General features: G+C 39.0%; 3 protein-coding genes across 3 annotated transcripts; 1 reads left to right on the top strand and 2 right to left on the bottom strand.

Moving 5' to 3' along the window:
- Positions 1–529: 529 nt before the first annotated feature.
- Positions 530–2,913, bottom strand: LOC308401250 (uncharacterized protein). Its single transcript, XM_080889390.1, has 4 exons — positions 2,758–2,913; positions 2,498–2,586; positions 2,116–2,310; positions 530–831 (listed from the first exon to the last, which is right to left on the bottom strand). Exons 1-4 carry the CDS (start codon positions 2,777–2,779, stop codon positions 826–828), a joined length of 312 nt encoding a protein of 103 aa, XP_080745516.1. The 5' UTR covers positions 2,780–2,913; the 3' UTR covers positions 530–825.
- Positions 2,914–4,072: 1,159 nt separating this feature from the next.
- On the bottom strand, positions 4,073–14,431 carry LOC308401244 (uncharacterized protein). Its single transcript, XM_080889379.1, has 26 exons — positions 14,368–14,431; positions 12,929–13,043; positions 12,242–12,387; positions 12,005–12,100; positions 11,423–11,494; positions 9,495–9,597; positions 9,102–9,142; positions 8,706–8,777; positions 8,459–8,536; positions 8,293–8,364; positions 8,105–8,191; positions 7,881–7,994; positions 7,673–7,774; positions 7,455–7,571; positions 7,209–7,292; positions 6,967–7,003; positions 6,823–6,863; positions 6,160–6,202; positions 5,974–6,071; positions 5,759–5,863; positions 5,624–5,680; positions 5,445–5,504; positions 5,239–5,346; positions 5,039–5,131; positions 4,856–4,939; positions 4,073–4,672 (listed from the first exon to the last, which is right to left on the bottom strand). The coding sequence occupies exons 2-26, from the start codon at positions 12,990–12,992 to the stop codon at positions 4,370–4,372; spliced, it is 2,277 nt and encodes a 758-aa protein (XP_080745505.1). The 5' UTR covers positions 12,993–13,043; positions 14,368–14,431; the 3' UTR covers positions 4,073–4,369.
- A 369-nt stretch (positions 14,432–14,800) lies between these two features.
- On the top strand, positions 14,801–21,702 carry tp53i13 (tumor protein p53 inducible protein 13). Its single transcript, XM_080889384.1, has 9 exons — positions 14,801–15,269; positions 15,441–15,518; positions 15,820–15,855; positions 16,272–16,330; positions 17,034–17,112; positions 18,933–19,061; positions 19,391–19,591; positions 19,708–20,698; positions 20,829–21,702. Exons 1-9 carry the CDS (start codon positions 15,153–15,155, stop codon positions 20,933–20,935), a joined length of 1,797 nt encoding a protein of 598 aa, XP_080745510.1. The 5' UTR covers positions 14,801–15,152; the 3' UTR covers positions 20,936–21,702.
- Positions 21,703–21,811: the final 109 nt, after the last annotated feature.

The following is a 21,811-nucleotide window of genomic DNA, read 5'->3' as shown; positions in this document are numbered from 1 at the left end:
TCATACCTGCTGAGTATGACTCTTTCTTTCCCACGTCAGTAGTTCTATCAATAATTTAGAGCAGGGATGTGAAACTCATTCTACATCATGGGTCACACACAGCTCACTTTGATGTTAAGTGTCTTTCCATATTTTTTAGGTTTTTGAAGTGTGATCAATTTATTTCTGGGATTTTTTTTTTTTCTAAGATGGCAAATATTTGTTCTTGCTTGTGCACGACTACTCTGCCCTCAACTGATCCATCCATCAACATAGAGGCCAGTTTCCAGGAGGAAAGAAAACACTTAACATTTTACATCAAATGATCTTTAATTCACAGTTTCACAGGAAAACTGCTTCTTTTAGTATACGTACACGCATCTAAATAAAAAAAAAAAACATTTACTTAAAAAACAAATTTAAAAATAAAAACCCAACTATTATTCATAAAAGTCACCGGTTTAAGAAGAAATATTCGAGTGGTTTATTTACTTTAGTCCAACTCTTTTTTATTTTACCAAAACAAAAATAAATGACAGTGACAGACAACAACGATCTGTGTATTTTTATTCGTTCTCATAACAGAAAGTATCTTCACATTTTTTTGCTTTATGTGGACATTACTGCCATCTTGTGGTGAAAAACCATACAGGCCAGGAGTGGAAAAAAATGGGGGTAAATCCTGCAGACCTACTGTTTGTTGTCAGAACATTAATTTCCAGGAATCATCGGTTTTGTGTACTTGAGACATCAACAGAAGGACAAAAAGAAAAACTGGCACACTCACTTAGTCGACAGATGATATTATAAAAAGACTAACATAGCAGTTTGGTCCCCGAAGAAGCATCAGTCCTGAAATGACAAAGGGAATAATCCCGTTACTGCTGAAAGGAAACAATGATTTATAAAGGAACACTTTAAAAGCCGGGGGGAGGGCAGGAATATTGGGAAATGTAATCAGGTCACGACTGATCCAAGTGTGGCACAGCTCTCTCTCTCTCTCTCTCTCTCTCTCTCTCTCTATGTATATATATATATATATATATATATATATATATATATATATATATATATATATATATATATATATATAATATAATATAATATAATATAATATATATAATATTCTGTAACTCTGTAACTTCTGTCGGTGCTGTGCTTTTTTGGAAATCGAATTTCCCAGAGGAACCCACCCGAGGGATTAATAAAGTTCTATCTAATCTAATCTATCATCTGACCAGTTTCCTCTTCTGTAACACACTGGCTCATATGCGTGTAAGTCTTTTCATACAAATGTAAGCAACATGATTCTTAAAATAAAAGTGCAAGTCAGAGAAAAGGAATTCCTCTGAAAGACGAAAGAGTAGGTGATCCCCTGCTGCGGGTTAGTCAGTCAGATCTGATCACAGTCTGAGCTCTTTAGCACACAAAGAGAGCTGGGTGTGTCTCATCTTGTTAAACTGCAAGTACTGGTAAGGCTGGTTATGGCTGTTCCATAGGAACCAAAGATTCGGCGGATAAGGGTTAGGGTTAGGGTTAGAGCAGAGGTGTGACAGGTTTGTTACAAGTTTAGCTGCAGGTTTATAACTACAGAGACACGTTCACACACTGAGCACTGACAGCTATGTGGAGGTGGCCTGTGTGTGTTCACTGTGCCAGCCCCGGTCATTTTAGTTACCTAAAACTAAAAACAAAAACTAGATGGGGAGAAAAGACTTTAATGAACTAAAATAAAAATTAAAAATAAACCTTTGAAAAAAATATTTTGTGAGCTTGGAAAAGGTGAATCACAAAAAAGAAATTACCTACTGTCCTAAATACATTCCTTCCAATAAAATAATAATAATAATAATAATAATAATAATAATAATAATACAAACTACACTAAAACAAGAGAATCCACCCTGGAAAATAACTTCAACTAAACCGAATTAAATACAAAAAGAAATCAAAATAAAAACTAATTAGAAAAATACGAAAACTATAACGACTTTGGCTACAAAATACTAATAATAAATACAAATAATAATAATAATAACAACAACAACAATAATAATAAAAATCAACTAAAACCACTTTGCCTGATCAGGAGATGAGGAAGTGATCCCTGAAACTAAACCGTACAGGTACACCTACCTCATCACTGCTGGAAGATTTGCCTCCATGCTTCTTCTCCTTTTTCTTTTTCTCCTTCTTCTTCTCACCATGTTCCTTGCTGTGAGACTTGTCCTTATCCTTGTCCTTATGCTTGTCCTTGTCCTTATGCTTGTCCTTGTCCTTACTTCCAGACTTGTCCTTGTCCTTACTTCCAGACTTGTCTTTGCTGCCTTCCTAAAAATATACAAAGTTTACAATTAATAAATAGTTTTTTTATGTCGTGATTATTGTAGTTAATCAAAAGTAAGGAAATACGAGAAAAACCGGTTTACAAGAGGAGATGTCAATTCTCGTCACCGTGTTTATGCAACTCCCATCCGTAGCGCACATTTTGTTCTGGAAAGCGAATTAAAAGTCTTACCTTGTCCTTATCTTTGTTCTTGCCCCAGGGCAAATTGAGTTCATCTTTCTGTGCTTCCTCCTTCTTTATCTCCTCGTCCTTACCCGCAGCTGCCAAAGACAAAGATGGGACAGGGTTTTAAGGACCATGTGTCCACATATCGCAATATGGAGCGCAAAACCTGTTCGCAGGTTTTGCGCGAACAAAAGCGCAAAATCTTCGAACAACAGAAGAGTGCAGCTAAAGAAAAAAAAACACGTAAAGCTGCAATATATTTTTACCTTCTGACAGATCGAAACTCATTGTGACTATTACTTATGCGCCTCTTCTCTCCGATTCCGAAACAGACTCTGTCAGCGAGCTCTCGCTGCTACTACTTTTCAGGAAATCTGGAGTGACCGACCGCATCTAAGTCACGTGTTCAACACCGCACCACGCCCCGCAAACGCAGTTCGTTCTTGCGGTGAGGTGAGAGGGAGACGTTGTGAGGTAGTGTTATATTTCTTATTTGTGCGTATTTGATACATAACCTTGCTCGCTGGCCTGTCCACCGTCCACCTGCTTCCCCCACATCAGCTGCGATAAGCTCCATCCCTCCTACCATCCTCCCGGATAGTCCCTCTCCTCTTTATTTCAAGGATGCAACAGTGTCCATGTTTTTCAAAATGACTTAAAAATTTGGATTATTCTGACTACAGAATAGTTTTCAACCCTTCCATGATCTTTTAAAGAAGAGGTAGATCATGTTCATATATGTCTTCTTCTTTGGATGATAGAGCTTTAACCTGCAATTGTGGATGGCACAGTGAACTGTGCTCACAGACAATGATTTCTGGAAGTGGTCCTGAGCCTGTGCAGTGATTTCCATGACCTGTAGTTATGTCACATGCTATAATATTACACATCTAAAACAGAAGATGGCACCAGAGCTTCTGTAACATAAATTTTATGCAATATATTCAGACTTTCTTTCTATATATTCAGGATTCATTTGATTTATTCATTCACTATATTTGAGTTTTAATTCAATATATACAGGCTTTCATTTAATTTATTTGAGGCTAATTCCATGTATAGATACACATACATATTGGAATCTCAAATACTGTGTGACAATGGCACTGCTGCTTTCTGAAAGACATATGGCTTGTGCTGCCTTGCTCTTAACTCCATGCAGCAGCAAAAGCCATTGGGTCTGGGGGAACACCTGCGCGTGTCACAACTGTGTCCCACTGTAACATAAATTCGGGCAACCATAATTACTGGGGCACATGGTCCACATGGGTCCAAAAATGACACAGCACAACACACATTTAAAACCATATGCTCAACCTAGTAATCAGTGCAGTGCATACCGCTTTCTATGTCAAGGGGTAACAGAGGTGATCAATTGTGGTTCAGCAATTGAATGGAGTTGCTAAAGAATAAAGCAACTCCTTTTATCTTTTATAATTTGTATTTCCTGACAGTAGTTTAGAGTAGTTACATGTATAAAATATTTACATTGTAATTAACTGTAGATATAGAATTTACTGCTTATAATGAAAGCAGCCTCTAGTAGAAAGTGCTGATGCACCAACTAGTAATAATAACAGCAAACACAAACCACAAACATGAATTCATGCTCTTTTATTTCTCAAACCTTTAACCTGTTGTGATCATAAATTGACATTTCCTCCACCAATTGACAAGTTTACAACTGTCAATTGTAAACTTGTCAATTTTAAAAACACAAATCTTTTCTCTCTAATCAAGCGGTGTATTTATTTTGTAAAATTTACTCCAATGAAATCATGACCCAAGGTAACATCATTAAAGCATTCATGATTACATTTAAGTGCTTCCATTGTGATGTAGGCCAGATTTTGGCTGATAACTAAGATCTATGAAATCTTAATATTGGTAAGGTCTGGGCCCTGACAGCAGATCCTTTGAGGTGAAGTGACTAGTGGAGTGTGTCGTGCTGTCTCCAGTCTTCTTCGGGGTGCCCATCAGGCTCTCCATGTAGCTGGGACGTTTGATTACAAGGGATGGCTTGGTGGCAGCTGAAGAACTCACAGGATGCAGCTTCAAGGCGGGAGATGTAAGAGACACATTGGGAGTATCACTTGGCTTGGAGCTGGCAGAAGGTCCACCACCACCTGAGGCTGAAATGCTGGTTTTAGAGTGGCTGCTTTGCTCACCATCAAGGTGGTCCTGGAAATGAACATTAACAATCCATTTTGAACATTTTTAGATTAAAAGCTTTTTTTGTTGTTTCTATTGATTTCACTTCCCGAGGAGCCAAAACTTCGGTAAAAAAGAATAACACTAAAATTATTATTTGTCATTTTTCTTTCATATAATCTGATGATATTAGCATGTTACAGGTCATTTTACCTGTTCCTCCCTTTTCTCACTCTCCTCCTTTTTATTTTCCTTGTCGCTGTCACTACCAGAGGAGCCTGAACTGGAGCTTGAGTCCTGCTCAGAGAGGAAGCATTAGAAACTCATCAACTCACAAATATGATTACCAAAATGAGCAGAGACACATTTTTTTTCCATCACACAGAGTAGAACTACCTTCTTTTTGTCTTTCTTCTTCTTGTCTTTCTTCTTTTTCTTCTTCTTGTCATCATCACTGCTGGAAGAAGAACCCGAAGAGGAACTGGAATCCTGGGATGTAAATATGATAGTGAGGTCACACAATCATAAGACGGATAGGAACCAGAGTTTTGAAAATATACAAAGGAGGAGGAGGCAGTGAGTCCACTCTTCTTTACCTTTTTCTTGTCTTTCTTCTTCTTTTTCTTCTTATCCTTCTTCTTCTTTTTCTTCTTATCATCATCACTAGAAGAATCACTTGAGGAGCTTGATGAAGAAGAAGAATCCTGGACAAAAAACAAGGAACATATTTCATTTAGAGGAATTACAGTAGCTTATAAATAAATAAAGTCAACCTAAAACCTTAAAGTGGATGGCCCCTCACCTTCTTTTTCTTCTTCTTCTTCTTCTTCTTGTCCTTCTTCTTCTTCTTCTTCTTCTTTTTCTAAATACGAAAAAGAAGACTCAATTTAAATTGTGCAATCTTCTATCTTTCATCATTTTGAGTGCGGCAAATGTGTTTGCAAAGACGAAAATGGCAATATTTGTAGATGTTCTTCTCACCTTGTCATCATCACTATCGGAGGAAGAAGAGGAGCTATCATCAGAAGAGCTAGAATCCTAGAAAGTGCATCAGTCAGTCAGTAACAGAAATACACGATTTTCTGTAAAATATATATTTAGACTTTTTCTAGCCACCTTCTTCTTCTTCTTCTTTGTCTGCTTCTTCTTCTTTTTCTTCTTCTTTTTCTTCTTTTCATCTTCACTATCAGAGGAAGAAGAAGAAGAAGAAGAGCTGGAATCCTGTAAAAGAGTTGAACAATTACAAGTTTAATTTATTATTATTAGTATATATTATTATTAGTAGTAGTACTGTTATTAGAGTTCTGTATGGGTAGCTGACAATCTTTTACCTTTTTCTTTTTCATTTTCTTCTTTTTGTCCTTCTCTTCCCCTCCTCCTTCATCATCACTCAGGTTGCCATCCTCAGGTACTGCCTCTACTCCCCCTGCTAGACAGGAAACATCATTGCCATCAATACCATTGCCAATGCCATCAATGCTATTTGATCTATGTAAGAGCTAGAGAAGCATACATACCAGCCAATGTAGAGGAGACTTTGCAATCGTCTGAAGTTTGAAGCTGTCATGGGAAAGGAAAGTAACTATTATATCTTTTTCTTTCTGTCATGCCTTTCTATATAAAACCAGGACGTGGTCACCATGATGTGACCACTCCTGTTTGTAGGCTCCCTAAAGCACTGAGTCAGCTGTAAACATTTAATTTTTCTCAACATGGGGAGAAACCAAGGACACTGAAAACTCCTGTGGAATCATCTTTTCAATGAAGCAACAAACTCCAGAGCAAGAAAAATTAAACAAAAAAAAAAAACTGTAGGTCTTCTGTTAGCCACTTGAGGCTGATCCCAAAAACCTGTCAGCTCCATTAATCTCTCTCAAGCTTTTGTCTCTTGTGCACCGTCATCTTTAGCTATCCCGGTACTTCTTATCTAGGCTAGCAACTTGACAGCCACACAATAAATTTGCACTGAACCATTCTCAGCTTTATCATCTTTTCTGAGTCCAACAGGGCAATCATAATATATAAAAGGAACATCATGCAGTCCTTACTTAAACCTGAAACTGGCAACCGAGAAAAATTATCATGAATAAGTTTGCATCGGCTGTCGCTCTTTTGTTTGCACGTATTGAGTTTGTGCATGCAGGTGTAGTGTGAAAAGTATGCGTGAGCAAATATTTCACCTTGCCAGGAACCTTTTCATCTGGTCCTGGAATCACACCACCTACAAAAATGGAGAAAAGGCAACCAAAAGGATCAACATAATGTAAATGTTTGGCTACTGTGATTTATATTACTGTGCACAAGAGCAAGTAGAAAACACTCACCTGCTGCTGACAGAACAATATCACTCTGCTCTTCATCCTGAAAGAAGACACAGAAGCACACGCACACAGTTAAGCTAAAAAAATAAACTTCACAAACTTTCAAAATGATAAAAGCTGAGTTGTTAGGAATCATTTCCTGATAGTGAAAAGCCAGTGAGAGGGCAAATGTGTTCACTGTGGGCGGGTTATCACAGAGCAACAGGACTGATGCTTTTATTAAACACAAACACAAGTTACTTTACTTTTTTCTCATCGTCCTCCTTCTTCTTGTCCTTTTTCTTTTTCTCCTTGTCACTGTCAGAAGATGAGGATGAAGAGCTGGAATCCTGCATTAAGGAAAAGAAACATCATTCATCTTGTTGTTTAAATAAAGAAATGAAACCCCTATGGTAAGGTTTCTTCTTCATTGTTCATGCCTGGATACTGACTGTATATTTTGTAACGTCATATGAATGTAAGAGGACAACAAACATCCACATCTGTTTGACCTTTTTCTTGTCCTTCTTTTTCGTCTTCTTCTTGTCCTTTTTCTTCTTCTTCTTTTTCTTCTTCTCATCCTCACTATCAGAAGAAGAAGAAGAGGAGGAGCTATTTGAGCTGCAGTCCTGTGGAAAAATGAATATATTTAAAACAAAATATCATCAATGAACTGTGATACAGAAATAGAGAAATTAGTCAGTTGAAAATTAAGAACCTCAGGCATTACCTTCTTCTTTTTCTTCTTCTTGTCCTTTTTCTTCTTCTTTTTCTTCTTGTCATCCTCGCTGTCAGAAGAAGATGAAGAAGAGGAGCTATCTGAGCTGGAGTCCTGTGGAAAAACAAATGTATTTAAAACAAAAAAGTCTTAATGAACTTTTAAACACAAGTGAAATAGAAAGATTAGTCACTTGAAAATTAAGACGCTTGGACAATACCTTTTTCTTTTTCTTGTCCTTGTCCTTTTTCTTCTTCTTTTTTTTCATCTTGTCATCCTCACTGTCAGAAGAGGATGAAGAAGAAGAGCTATCAGAAGACGAGGAGCTGGAGTCCTGTGAAAGGAAAAAATATAGTTAACACACAAAAATCTCTTTAATAAATGAGTTTTAACACAGAAGTAAAATACATTATTCACTTGAAAATTAAGAAACACGGGGAATACCTTCTTCTTTTTCTTCTTCTTCTTGTCTTTTTTCTTCTTCTTTTTCTTCTTGTCATCCTCGCTATCAGAAGAAGAGGAGCTGGAGTCCTGTGAGAAAGGAATAAAAAGTATTCACATAAAATCTATTTCTGTCTGCACATTAACACAGACACATCAGGCAGACAGACACATCATAGTGATGTTCATACCTTCTTCTTCTTCTTTTTCTTCTTCTTCTTCTTGTCATCTTCACTGTCAGAAGATGAAGAAGAGCTGGATTGCTGTGAGAAAGGAATAAAAAGTATTAAGTATAAATCATTCTCTGTCTTTTTCCTCAGAGTTACATACATGTGGTGACAATGGTGAGTTTCACACCTTCTTCTTTTTCTTCTTCTTCTTCTTTTCGTCCTCACTGTCAGATGATGAACTATCAGATGATGAGGAAGAAGATTCCTAGGACAGAGGACGTATAATACATATTCATTAACATAGTCTACCATACCTACCATAGTCTACCTTTGTCTCTGTCATTTGTCATTTATGGTATGTTGAAATTTGATAGTCTTATTAAACAATTAGTCGTCGTACAATTTGCCAGTTTTGGAGGGGAAATTAAACCCACTTTCTTCTTCTTTTCCTTCTTCTTCTTCTTTTCCTTCTTCTTGTCATCCTCATCATCTGATGAGCTAAAATCCTGAGACAAATAAAAATAAAATTACAATGATAAGTTTGGAATGTTTTGATGTATTGTGCTCTGTTTTTCACACAACCGAGTGGATTGGTGGATCGGTACACAGGACCTATATGATTGATTCAAATTAAGAATTTTTTTCTCTGCTAAACATGTACGGCATGTAAATTATGGTTTGCAATACATTTCCCATGAATCTGATGAAATCCTGATGAAAAAACATGTTGGTCGATTAATAAAGCTGTTCTCTATACCACAGGTGTTACTGGAGCGTCGACCTCTTTAGCAATGCAATGTATAAAATTACAGACTTGAGTTGTTTCTCACCTGACCAAGATCGTCTGCATGTTTTATTTGGCCATTGGAACCTGGTAAGATTGAATGCAACAAAATGCAATGCATTAGTTTAATCATTCTGGAAACAAAAAGACATTTTGTTATGTAAACAGCTGGTCTACTATGATCACAGAATGTGGGGTTGCAGGATGGTTTAGGACATGTTGTTATAAAGGGGATCTAGACACAGCCCCCATTCTGGCTTTGTGAGCTGACCTCAGCACTACTCCACGATAACCCAATGAATGTTCAGTATCTGTTTGTGAACGGCAAATTAAACAAACTAGCCGTTTGATTTAATTGAAATTTCAGGTTCATCGAGCGAACGCTGCAAACCAGAAATCAAGAACAAACTGTCATCGTGAAATAGCGTAGATCACCTACCAGCCTGAGATATGACGACACTGTCGTGGATATACTCTTTCTCCTTGTCTTTTTTCTTCTTCTTTTCCTTCTCCTTTTTCTTCTTCTTCTTTTTCTTTTCATCCTGCCAGGAAACATTGAACAGCAGTTGTTTCGTAAATGCATTTTTATTTCGCGTGTATTCATGCAGTGTTGCATTTGTATTAATAAAAAAGACTCGGGAGAAGGATTCAAAATCAGACATCAAAACCAACTCACAGTATGCACATCCACGCATAACCATGCATGAGCAGTGATGCATGGAAGCATGCACACAATGGATATGTTACTGTATTCTCGTGATAAGACACATAACTTTCTCAGACACAACTCATGGGTAGCTGGATGAGATCCAAAAGATATCATTGTTAATGGGCGTGTTCCTCTCACATAGTTTGTCATTTCAGATCAGGACATTAAAGTCTATCGCCTGTTGAGAAATCATTTCTGCTGCTCTGTATACTTATTTTTGAGACCTTCTACTTCAGTAAGTTAAATAAAGTCACAATAAAGCTCATCAGTTGTTAAGTCCTATCCGAGGTGACCCACTAGGTGGTTAACTGGTTGTTGCTTTGTGTCTTTGACCTTTGTCTTTTTATCTTAAAATCATGCAATAGCAAAATAACTGGCTTTTCCTGAGTCTCCAGTCTTTACACCCACATCATGTCATCATATGACTGCAGTCATCTAAAAGTTGCAAAATTGGAAAACTAGACAAAACTGGAATTGCGAGTCATTGTGTGCTCCTTGAGTTATTTTAAGAGCTGAAATTGACAAGAGCAGGGAGAAGACTGGCGTGCTTATCTATCAGTTTGCTGAGAGACAGGATAAAAATGCAGTTTTTAGATTCAATCCACCCTAAATATTCACTGAACAGACAACATCTTTAGACAGTATCCTCACTGGAGGCAGATACATAATTAAATGGGACAATCAATCCCATGTGAGCCGATTTGAAATTGTGCTTCCAGCCAAGGACTTTGTATAGCTGCTTTTCGTAAGGATTTACATAAACAAAACTGCAAAACTCTCCAAGTGTTTGGAAGGGTATTCACATAAGCAAACATCAATTAATGACTGTAAGCAATGTTGTCATGACTAAGTCATGTAATGGCAGCACCTGGTAAATGACAGGTTAGAGCAGGCATGGAGCTGCAAGGGAGTCGTGTTTTTCTACTTGGTAATAAGCACATACAGAAGCTACATGTGAGCAAGAAAACCCTGGCTTCTCCTAAAACCTGAATCTATTAATAAAGGTGAAAATTCTAATGAAAACAGACCAGTCACATGATCACAGAAATTACACACTTATTCAGATTTATTACATTAGAATTGAAGGCTCTAGATCAGCCATCAATCATTACAACTTACTTCTGTCGAGGGTCTGCTGTTGTGTTTGACTTTGTGTCTCATGTGTCAACATACAGAGAACAAAAGCGCTCTGGACAGCCCTCACAAAACTCTTTTGGATGCCTGACCTTAGCAGGAGCTTTTAAAAAAGGCTCTCAAAGACCCATCACAGGATCTGTGGTTAGGTGTAAATGTGTGTGTCATGCATGTGGGTGTGCGGATAAAACTGCTTTGTCACTTTATCAGCAAAACTACAATTTACCAATAAACACAAAGTGCTCTGCACGGATGCATCAGCAACATTTTGGTGCACACTTTTGCTCACACTGACTAGTTAAAAATGCCCCAGTGTTACAAGTGGTGTGTGACAAACTGTGACCTCCATATCAAATAGTGGTTGGAAATAACACGAGGCATTCGGTCTGAAAGTTGAAGTGGCTGTTCGAGAAGTGTTTTTCTTCCATGGCTCCACATGTGAAGATCGCATTTATTTCGATTTCTGTTGAACAAATAATTTTCCTCTTGAAACCCTGATCAGCACATGCCAATCTGCAATTTACCTCACTATCACTGTCTGAGGAGCTACTGGAGGAAGATGAAGATGAAGAAGAGGAGGAGGAGGAGCTGGAGCTCTGTTAAGAAAGAAGGAGAATATTAGTGCTTAATTTTACGTACAGAAGTTTATGTAAACAATCTTTTGTTTATGAAACGATACATGAGAAGGAATGAGCCATGGCCAACACGCCCCAGTGAGTTTCTGTCATACGAGGGTAAGTTGTGTCTGTGACTGCATATGGGAGAGGCCCTTCAGGCACTTGGCAACACACATAAAGGAAAACTCCACAAACAAGCACACATGCACACACCTATCCCTGCTATGTCGTTAACCACTTGTGCAAAAAGCGACAGTTGAGCCACACATGGAACAAACGATTCTCTCCTGTTTGGCTGTACTCCACTCCTCTGTAAGAAGCTGTAACTCATGATTTCAGCACCACATGTGCTCCCGTCAGGACAAATCCTTAAGAAAACTGCTGAGTTAACTTAGCAGATACCAGAAAATATTTACAAACAAAAAATTCCAAATACAATCAATACCGTTTTCATCGGCAGTTCACTTTACTGAACTCTGTCACACTTACTTTCTTCTTCTTCTTTTTCACCTTCTTTTTCTTCTTTTCTTTCTTGCCGATACCCTCATCTTCGCTGTCTGGAGAGCTGTCAAGTGAATACATCTCCTGGTAAACACAAGAGAGGAGAAAGTACATGTGTTATCTTCAGTGGGGATATTGAGCCTGTGAACAGAGCTGCTTTAATTGCTTCACTGTCATTAGATAATGGAGAAGTCACAACATGTGTGCTTTGTTTCTCCTGCTCACCTCATCTCCTGTTCCTGCAGGTTTCCCGATCTGAGTCTTGTCTCCCTGCGTCTTGGCCAGCTCCGCAGGCCCTTCTACTTCAGCCGGGGGCTGCGAACCGCCAGAGGGCACCGCTGCAGGCTCGACGCCTGCAGTGTCTCCTCCACCTGCAGTTAAACAATTCAGGTGAGCAGTGTTACAAATATCTGCCTGAAAGACATCAATTTTTCTGAACGCTCAACTAATGAGTAATCTGTATATACAAACATCTGTCTTATCAGCCTATTTTTAACATGCACTTTTAATAAAATATTAAAATAAATAAAAAACACATATGACAGCATCATATGCCAGGACGTCCTTGTTATCCAACTTTCTTAAAAGGACAGCCAGGTTAAAACAAAGAAATTAAAAATCAGTCATCAACACTAAAACTGTGCCTGCATATACTTTATAGTTGGCTATAAATCAGTGAATACTCTAATAATTAACAATTTGGGGAAGTGCCACACCCCTGACAGCAGGAGAAAGGTTTAAAAAGAGCCTGCTGTCTACAAATATGAAGCGGTAGGAGTGCATCAGCTGCAATCTCCCTGCAGCGGTTATTCTGCACATTTAAAAAGGCATTATCCAAAAATAAATACATTTAATCCACACTTTTCAAACTGTAAAAGAAAAAAGAAACAAGCCAGTTAACAAATAGCAAGCCTTTGAGGAGGGTGGACTCCATTTCGGTCCAGTTCTCTCCTCTGTCCAGGAGTCCAGGTCTCATCTGACAAAGCCACCTGATCACATTTATAACAAGGTGTGGGTGTGTGGAGCCCTGGGGTGGAGAAACAGGGAGAGCCAAAAGCAGAAACTTCCCCACATCAGTTTCAAAATAAAGGTCACTATAAAAGAAAGTCACCAATCAGTTCTGACTGTTATCTTTTTTTTGTACCCACTACTTATTTTTCACCACGAAAAGTTCACGGCTGTCTTTTAAGAGGATAGCTGATTATCTGATCTAATTCTCTAAATTGTATTTATTTGCCTCAGTCTTATTCAGAAAGCTGCTTACATACATTGTATTTGACTGTCACCATCTGTTTGTGTTAGTTACTTAGCTTGAAAGGCTGGTTTACCTGTGCAAACAGGTGGTGCTAGTTTTATGACTGGAATGTAGCCTGTGGGCATTATCTGCATGAATTAAAACATTTGGAAAGTGTTGCAGAAGGAGGATTACCATTGCTCTAGCAAGTCAAAGCAGGGAATTATCAAAAATAAATAAATAAATGTAACTATCCATGATTCCAAAATGTAGGAATAGGTTTAGGGGAATAAAGCTCTTTGCCTTTAATGTGGAGCATTAAAGGAAAAAATAGAAAGAGAGAGAGAAGTGATTTAATCATGTTGCTGCTATGTCGCCTCCTAGAGGAGGATCATGGTTAACTTAAAACCACAACATTCTGCTAAGCAGGGGTGTTCCTGGGCCACATACAATCTTTTTGATCTGGAGTGAGAAAAATAAAAATAAACTGAGAAACTTTATTTAAAAAGGAAGGATTTGTGTTATTAAAATTTTATTAAAGTGCAACAAAGTGCATTCTGAAGATGTTTAAATGCTTAGAAAAACTAAAACCATGAGTCCAAATGCAATTTGCCCCATTCAAAGTTTTGCCAAATGCTAGAATGCAGTAAAATGCAATAGTGCTTTCCGAAAGTCTTTCAAAGGTTTTTTCCCACCCATTTTCAGTCCAGTTCTTGTACAGACCCTTTTTAGAAGTTTCTTTTTAAACCCACTTAACGCTGAGCTGTGAATTATTCAAGCATAAAAAATGTACCTGAGCATTTAATGCCCTTCAAGAGGCCCGGAGAAGAATAGGCAATGTAAGAAATGACAAGAAAGCTTGGCTAAGAGAGTTCAGGCTGTTGTAAATAATAAAAGTGTTCATCTTAAATATTGACTTTCATATATGTTATTATCATACAAAGTCTTTTTGCCTTATATACTTTTTTCCATGCATATTTGCACATCTTCAATAAACCAATAAAGTGAGACGTGGCTCAGAGAACTGTAAGGACTTTACTGCAATTTTCACACTTTGCAGTTAGTCAGCGGGACAACACAGGCCCTTTCACTGGTCCCCGAGCCGCGTGTTTGATACCTCTGAATCTGTTTCTTCGTCGCTTCCGTAGTACAACTGGTCAGTGAAGTTAGCTAAAAAGGCTACAGGCTTGAGATCCGGAAATGGGGGCTTAAATAAGAGCGAAATGAAGTCCCACAATACCACTTGAAGATTAAAAAATAATAATCAAAATGCATTTTAAATATATATATATATATATATATATATATATATATATATATATATATATATATATATATATATATATATATATATATATATATATACATACATATATATATATATATATATATACATACATACATATATATATATATTTATTTATTTATTTATTTATTTATTTTTAATTCCTCTTGAATACAACTAATATGTGGAAAGAGAAGCAACTTTAGGTAAGGTCAACGGTCAACGGAAGACAGCAGGTTTATTTTGAAATTTATCCGGAAGAAGTTACGGCGTGTAGCTGTATCTTAGGTTGTATACCAAACTCTGGCGAAGGATAGAAATACGCTTTCTTTTATTTACGTTTTTTGTGTTTTAAATCACGAGTTTGTCAGTCTAGTTTAACTTCATAATGTAGAGGAGCTAGCTAACGCTCGTTTGCTAGCGGAAAGCCGGCACAGAGGGACGGTTACTTTGTTGACCCTCATCCGCACGTCTTACCGCTCTTTGGTCATGTTTCTGTACCCAACACATTTTCTGTTTTGGGGCATTTTAAAGGGTCACTTCTTCGGCCACTCTGTACGTGGAGGACCTACGGTGCGCTATGACTTCTAGCTAAACTCGACTGACTGGTCGTCGTCATGCCGAGAGAAGCGACGTCCGCTCCGCTGACGGTGACTGTGCTGGCAGTGCTGTGGGTCAGTGTGGGTCGGTGCCATGTCTTCGGATCTCTGGGGCAAGGATGTGATAATGGAAAGGTAACAGTCTCACTACCTGTGTGTGTCTGCTGGTGTAAATAAAATCCATGTTTTAAGTCATATGGTTTATAACCTAGTATTGGTGATTAAAATGCACTTATTTTACGTGTGTGTGTGTGTGTGTGTGTGTGTGTGTGTGTGTGTGTGTGTGTGTGTGTGTGTGTGAGATAGCTCTCTTTGGAGAGGGACCTGCCTGCGGATGCTGTTTATTGGGACTGTGCTGCGTCTGCATGGCCAGAGTTTACTCAGGTAAACATGGAAATTCATACACCTTAGTCTAACAAATTACCACCATAATCACTGTGGCTCATATGGGAGGGGTGTGGTGCACTTACACCGGTTGCCAGGAAATGCAAACAATCATATGAATGAGACTGTTGTGATAAACCCTGCACACACAGCAAATGAGCTGTGTGTGCAAATGAGCAAATTCGACCCACTTCGAATCACCTTGCGGCTTCACACTGTTACATATGTAACAGTGTGTAGTTAGTTGTTGGGGTTGCTTTGTTCCCAGATTACAAGTGTTCCTTCTAATTCCTCTTTTCAGAGACTTCCGAGTATTGACACAGCGTACAATCCTGAGGTGAGTAAACACCAGGCAGTTTACTTAAGAATCTCATATCTGGACTTTTTACGCAACCTTTGGCCCTCTAAACATAAAGCATGACTTGGTTATCTCCTAAAATCAAAGTGCAACTGGATAACACTTCAAACAAGTCCCATTCACAGTTCACTAAATTTGAACCCAATTCATTCTTTTATTTTCTTAACCATTTTTTCCTCATGTACTGTCCTGAGGGAGCTGAAGCCTCTCGCAGCTGACATTTGAAACCAGTACATGTATTAGCTCAAAAGCTTTACCAAGCAAGTGTGTTAGTTGCAACAAGATTCAGTTTGAGTTAACCAAACCAGCTTTTTTGCTTAGTAAAAGTAATTTGTGTGAAATTTACTAGAAGCTAACTAAGTGTTTGTCTTGTGTGCTTGATGTTTTCATTTCAGCCAGCTAGGCAGATATGCATGGATAAATCTATCTCCTACTATCACCGCATTCCTAACAGGTGAGTGTACAGGTTGATGAGTAAGTTCACTAGAGCTGCAGAATACCTTACTGGATGGCCATACAATTATTTCTGTTTTTACAAAGAGCTGACAGATACACAAGCTTAGTATTGTTACAAAAAGCATTGTTTTACTACATTAAAGCAAGCAACACACTGGTCACTTTATGTGGTACACATTGGTAATACCGAGTTTGACCTCTTTTGGCTTCAGAACTACCTTAATTCTCTAGAATGGTGTAGATTCAACAAGGTGCTGCACACGTTCCTCAGTATTTGGTCCATATAGACATGATAGCATCACACAGTTGCTATAGATTTTTCAACTGAACATCAGTGTGTTGGCTCTCTTGTTCCAACACTGTATTTTTTCATCTGTAGGCATGAAAAGATCAAGAAAAATATTGAAGAAAAAAATCCTGATTGAAGTTGTCATAATTCATGCATGACAGGGTTAAATAACAATAATTACAATGAAACATGTCATACATATATAGTAACATTAAACGACCAGTGGGTGGCAGGGTATGGAGTGACACATCAGTGTCCAATGTAGTGGTTTATGTGCAATTATACCATCAACACTGACACAAATACAAGTAAACAGCCTTTGAAAGGTGTCCACTAGTGACCACTATGCGTGAAAGGGTTAAGGCTTTTGAAGACATTAACCTGTGTTTCTGTGTCGGTGTTTGTGTTGCAGTGGAGCATACAGACCAATAGGAGCAGAGAGCGGAGAGTACTTGTACTGTCCTCCTCAGCGGTGGCTCAATAACTTGCAGGTTAGTTGCACTATTGCACATGGTTTGCTGCTGCCTCTGCCTTTGTATCTTCTGAAACATCAGTTTGTCTGTTCATCGGAGAGATATGTGCATCATGTGTATTCTGTGTAAACTGAGCCTTTTTGCAGTACTTTCAGGACATGTGTTTTTCAGCACTCAGTCACATCCACCTTGAGGCCATACTTTATTGATTGACTTACTTTTTTTCCCCCTCCGCTAGTGTATTGCGTTTAAGCTTATAGTAACAACCTGTTAATTTGGGGGGCGCATTTTCAGTTAGTTTGCAAAACTGTTTTAACAACAAGCAGCGGATCACTTAGAACCAACAGTTAGGAAACCTTTATTCTCACCTCACTGAACTACAACAAAATTATGGGTATCACTGTTTTGTGCATTAAAGTTCATTAAAGCACACAGTACTCCATAACTCACAGCTATACAAATACTAGCGTTTAACAACTAACAGAGTAACTTTATACTGCTAAATAAAAACCACCCTAAACACACCTCCCTATGGTTAATCATCATCACCGTGACAGTGCACTCGTAGTGTTATACAGTGTGCGTTCTTTTTGTGTTTTTAATTCTTGCCCTGTGTGTATTAACATTAAAAAAGGGGGGATTGCTGACAGCAATAAAAAAACCTGGACACACATACTGGTAGCAGAACAGCATTTTCTACAAGGGAGGAGCTAACTGTAAAATGAGAGAAAATGCAGAGTTTTTAGATAAAGTGTTTTGACCTGTCAATGTGGCGAAGGCATCCTGTACCTTTAGCAGAAAAACAGTCCCAAAGCATAAAGTTTCCACCTCTGTGCTTGACTGTGGGGATGGTGATCTTTGGCTCAGGATCAAAACTCTTCGCATTTAATAGAGGGAAACTGTCATTTTGTCATGAAGCATTTATAGCCATACCATGAATAACAATAGCAGGACTGGAGTATTTCTTTGTTTTTCGTTCCTCGATCCATCCTTTTCTTAATCTAGGTTAGGGTATTATACATTCATAACTATGGCCAATTTAAAATCACCCATTAACAAAACAAGCACGTTTCAGCATTTACTTATTTAACTTTTTTAATCACAGCAAACATTTTTAATTGTAACAGTATGGAAAATGTGTATAGTTTGTACGGCCCGCACCAAACAGGTGGCCTCTCCTAAAAGGAAGGCAGCCACCATTATTACACCTGTGCCTTCTCTATGGTGACAAGTAAAAATGTGTAGTGGGAAGGTCAGTCGCCTACCTGTTTTTGGTTTCTGCTTTAGGAAGGAACGCTTGTAAAATCCGAATACAGTAGATAAAAGCACAGAGGAATCGGGCGTTGACAGTAGAACACACACCTAATTCTTGAGTTACAAATTAGCCTTTATAAGATTCCAAGCTGAAACTCATGTTCATATCAAACTGCAGTCGAGACACGGTGTGTAGTTTTAAGTGCAGCTTAAGAGTAAACCAGGCAAGTGTACCAGCAGTTATTTTCTATGTGTTTGGACCCTTGGTAGGAGGGTTGACACAGACTATGAATTTTCCTTGAAAGTCACAGATTTGGCCTCCTGCAGTAATATGCCAGCATATAATGTGGATCACAGCTAGTTCTCAGCTATCGTTCTCCACAGAGAGAACATCGACCAATAGGAATAGTTGTTTTTTTTTTAAAGCAACATTAGAAGGACTAATCAGAAAATGTTATGTTGATACAATGTTTATGTTGTTATAAGCACTTGAGTACATAGATGTTAATTAATCATAGAATGCTGCAGTAATGGTGGATAATGGGGAGATTCTGGTCACACGTGCGGTGTTCTGTGTTTTGTAGCGTGGAGCGGCGGTTTTGCTCTACCATCCGTGTGCACCACCTCGCGAGCGTCAGATCCTGTCCGACTTGGCTCGCTCCTGTCTGCAGTCCTACATCTTGACCCCACACCCACAGCTCAATAAACACATGGTAAGAAACACTTTCATCAACCTTTGTTTTCATCAGAATTTGTTGGATTTCTGGGATGTTAAACACGGATGCTTGTTAGATTTAATACCATTTCAGATTGGAACTCAGGATCTCGGAGAGAGACAAGATGCAAAAGCATTGTTTGCTTTAAGAAGACTGTTGAGGGTGTTGTCCTGTCATTGAACTGTCAGTTATTCGTTAAAAAGGGCCTTTTTAAGAGCACTCAGGCAGATGGTCTTGTACTTCATGGCATCATGAAGTACAAGATAAGTTTTTAGCCTCTGGGAGAAAGGAAATTTACCGAATGTGTTTCTCTGCTATGTGCTCAGCCTGTAGCTTTTGTGTCCTGGGGTCGCACCTTGGAGCTGTCCACCGCCGCGTCTTTAGACCTCTGTGATTGGCTGGAGGTCAATCACAGAGGTCAGACTTCAAGAAAAGAGTCTGATGGTGTGACGCAGATGAGGAAGTATGCCCTGCTGCTGACCTGGTCAGCAGAGCTGCATCAGCTAGAACAAACAACAAAAATGAAGGTTAGGAAACATGACTCAGGATTGAGCTAGCTTTGTTGAGTTGTGTGATGTTTTTTAACGTACAGACTAGTAAATAAATGAGTAATTTCAGTTGTCTGATATAACTAACATTGCAGGATTCCCTGAGGCAGTGTTGTGAGCGGACCATCTATTCTCTGTTAAGCGGAGCTACAGAGGCTGAACTAGAGCACAGCGTGAAGACCGAACGCTCAAAACAAACAAAAGTGGGAAGCAAAACCAGGCAGATGAGAGCTGCCCTGAAAGTTGTTGACAGCAATGAGAGCAATAACACTATGGCAAATGTCTCCAGAACTGTTCCTCAGCGGTCAGGAGATGGTCAGAATAACAGCAGCACGCTTGGATCATCAGCAGATCAGAGGAAACCCTTTGATCTTTCTAGCTCCAGAGAAGCTCCTCAGGTTCCAACTCAAGCCTCTAAACCCAGGCTCACAGCTCCCTTGGCCTTAAATATCTCTGAGACAGAAGCTCAGAAAGGCCTCAGAAAACTGAACCACTCTCCTGTTTCTGCACATGGTGTGAGCAGTAAACGCACCTTTACCGACAGGCCTGAAGCCCTGATTCTCAAGGAAACAGACTCTATTAAACACAATACCAAAGTGGACAAGTCTAAAGAGAAAATCTTCGACTCATCTGACGGCAACATGGAGGATAATGAAGTGGTAGATGTAAAGGAGAGAGAGCTGGAGCATACGCAGATCCAATGCGCCCCAGGATCTCACCAAAAAAGTGAAAGCACTGGCTCCGACTCTGTGCCTAAACCCCAGTCAGAGGCTCAGGCACAACAGCATCCACAGACAGCCAGCCACAGCCAGCCTATCAGCCGTGACTGCAACAGCTGCGCACCAGGTGAACACTGTGACTGTGTCAAGGCCTCGGGATCAGAGGCCCAAGCTGCTGCTGCTGTTGTATATAGAGAGCTGCAAAGGACCCCGAGGACGGACGAAGCGGCGTGGGCAGCAGCGGCACTAGGCTTCCTGCTGGTTCTCCTGACTCTGTCAGTGCTTCACACTCGTCTGTACCGCCACTGGAGGATCACGCCGAGCCTTTACTGGCACAACCCAAGCGACGACTATGACAGCGTTGCAGGTAACGTCATCAGGGATGAAGAATAGAGCTGTTATGCCCTAATTAAATTAGAATTTTTCTGAAAGATACACATTCTCTTTTAGGTGGAGCTTACAAGCCAAGCTTATTCCTGTTATGTTTTTTCTTCCAGATGTGATCCGTAGAAGGTTGCGAATTGCAAAGAGAAGGCGGAAAAGGGGCAGAAGGCAAGAATGCGTTCTCCTGCCGAGCTCCTCCAGCTCAGATGAATGTCCGTAGAACTGAAAGAAACACCCCCAACACTGTTTGGGAAGAGGGGACCTGAAGGAAAAGAAAAAGGGTGTGTTATGTATGTTGGACTCGTCTTACATGTAGCTGTCTTACACCTACGGTGTGCAGTTTATCTGAGAGAACCTAAATGTTGTAAATTACACACACTATAACAGCCCTACAACCACAATGAACAGGCTCATAGGAATTTGACAGAGGACCCACCATGTCATATTTTTAACATGTGAATATTTTTTTAATTGAAAGGACAAAAATGTTTTATCCAAAAGAACGGTTAACTTATAACCAGCCATTCCCCAAATAGTTCCCGAAACTCTTAAGCTTTAAAAATGTTTTCATAATTAGTTTTACAGAAATGTTTTTTAACTGTAAAGGTTTGATATGCGAAATGTAAGTTGCTGTTGTAAGCAACGCTATGTTTGTGTTGTCATACAAACATGTGAATAGCTGCATTCTGGAGATGTGATTGTGTGATTTGTAAAGAGTGAGTCTACAGGTACTTTGATTAAAATTAAAACTGTAAAGTTAGAACATCCAGATCAGTAATGGATGTGTGTGGGGGGGGGAAACAAAATGATCCGGTCTTTTTGAAGGAGGAGGAGAAGAGAACGTGAGTTGAACTGTGATGATCCAGAGCACAATGGAAGGCAGAGTGAAAAGTTTTTGCTGAATGATCTCAAATGTACTTTTGCAGTAAGAAAAAGAAATGCAGGCAAACCCTGGACAATTAAATTGTTTTATTATTTTATTACAAATGTACAGCTTATGAGTTTCCATTACGATTGACCTTTTTAAGTCGTTGTTTTCCCTACTTTACAGTTCTTAATTGTCTTCTGTTAAAAGATAACTCTCCCATCTCCCAAA

The sequence above is a fragment of the Rhamphochromis sp. 'chilingali' genome, assembly GCF_963969265.1.
Source record: "Rhamphochromis sp. 'chilingali' genome assembly, chromosome: 8".
In the NCBI taxonomy this organism is placed as follows: Eukaryota; Metazoa; Chordata; class Actinopteri; order Cichliformes; family Cichlidae; genus Rhamphochromis; species Rhamphochromis sp. 'chilingali'.
This window is presented reverse-complemented; position numbering and strand designations above follow the sequence as displayed.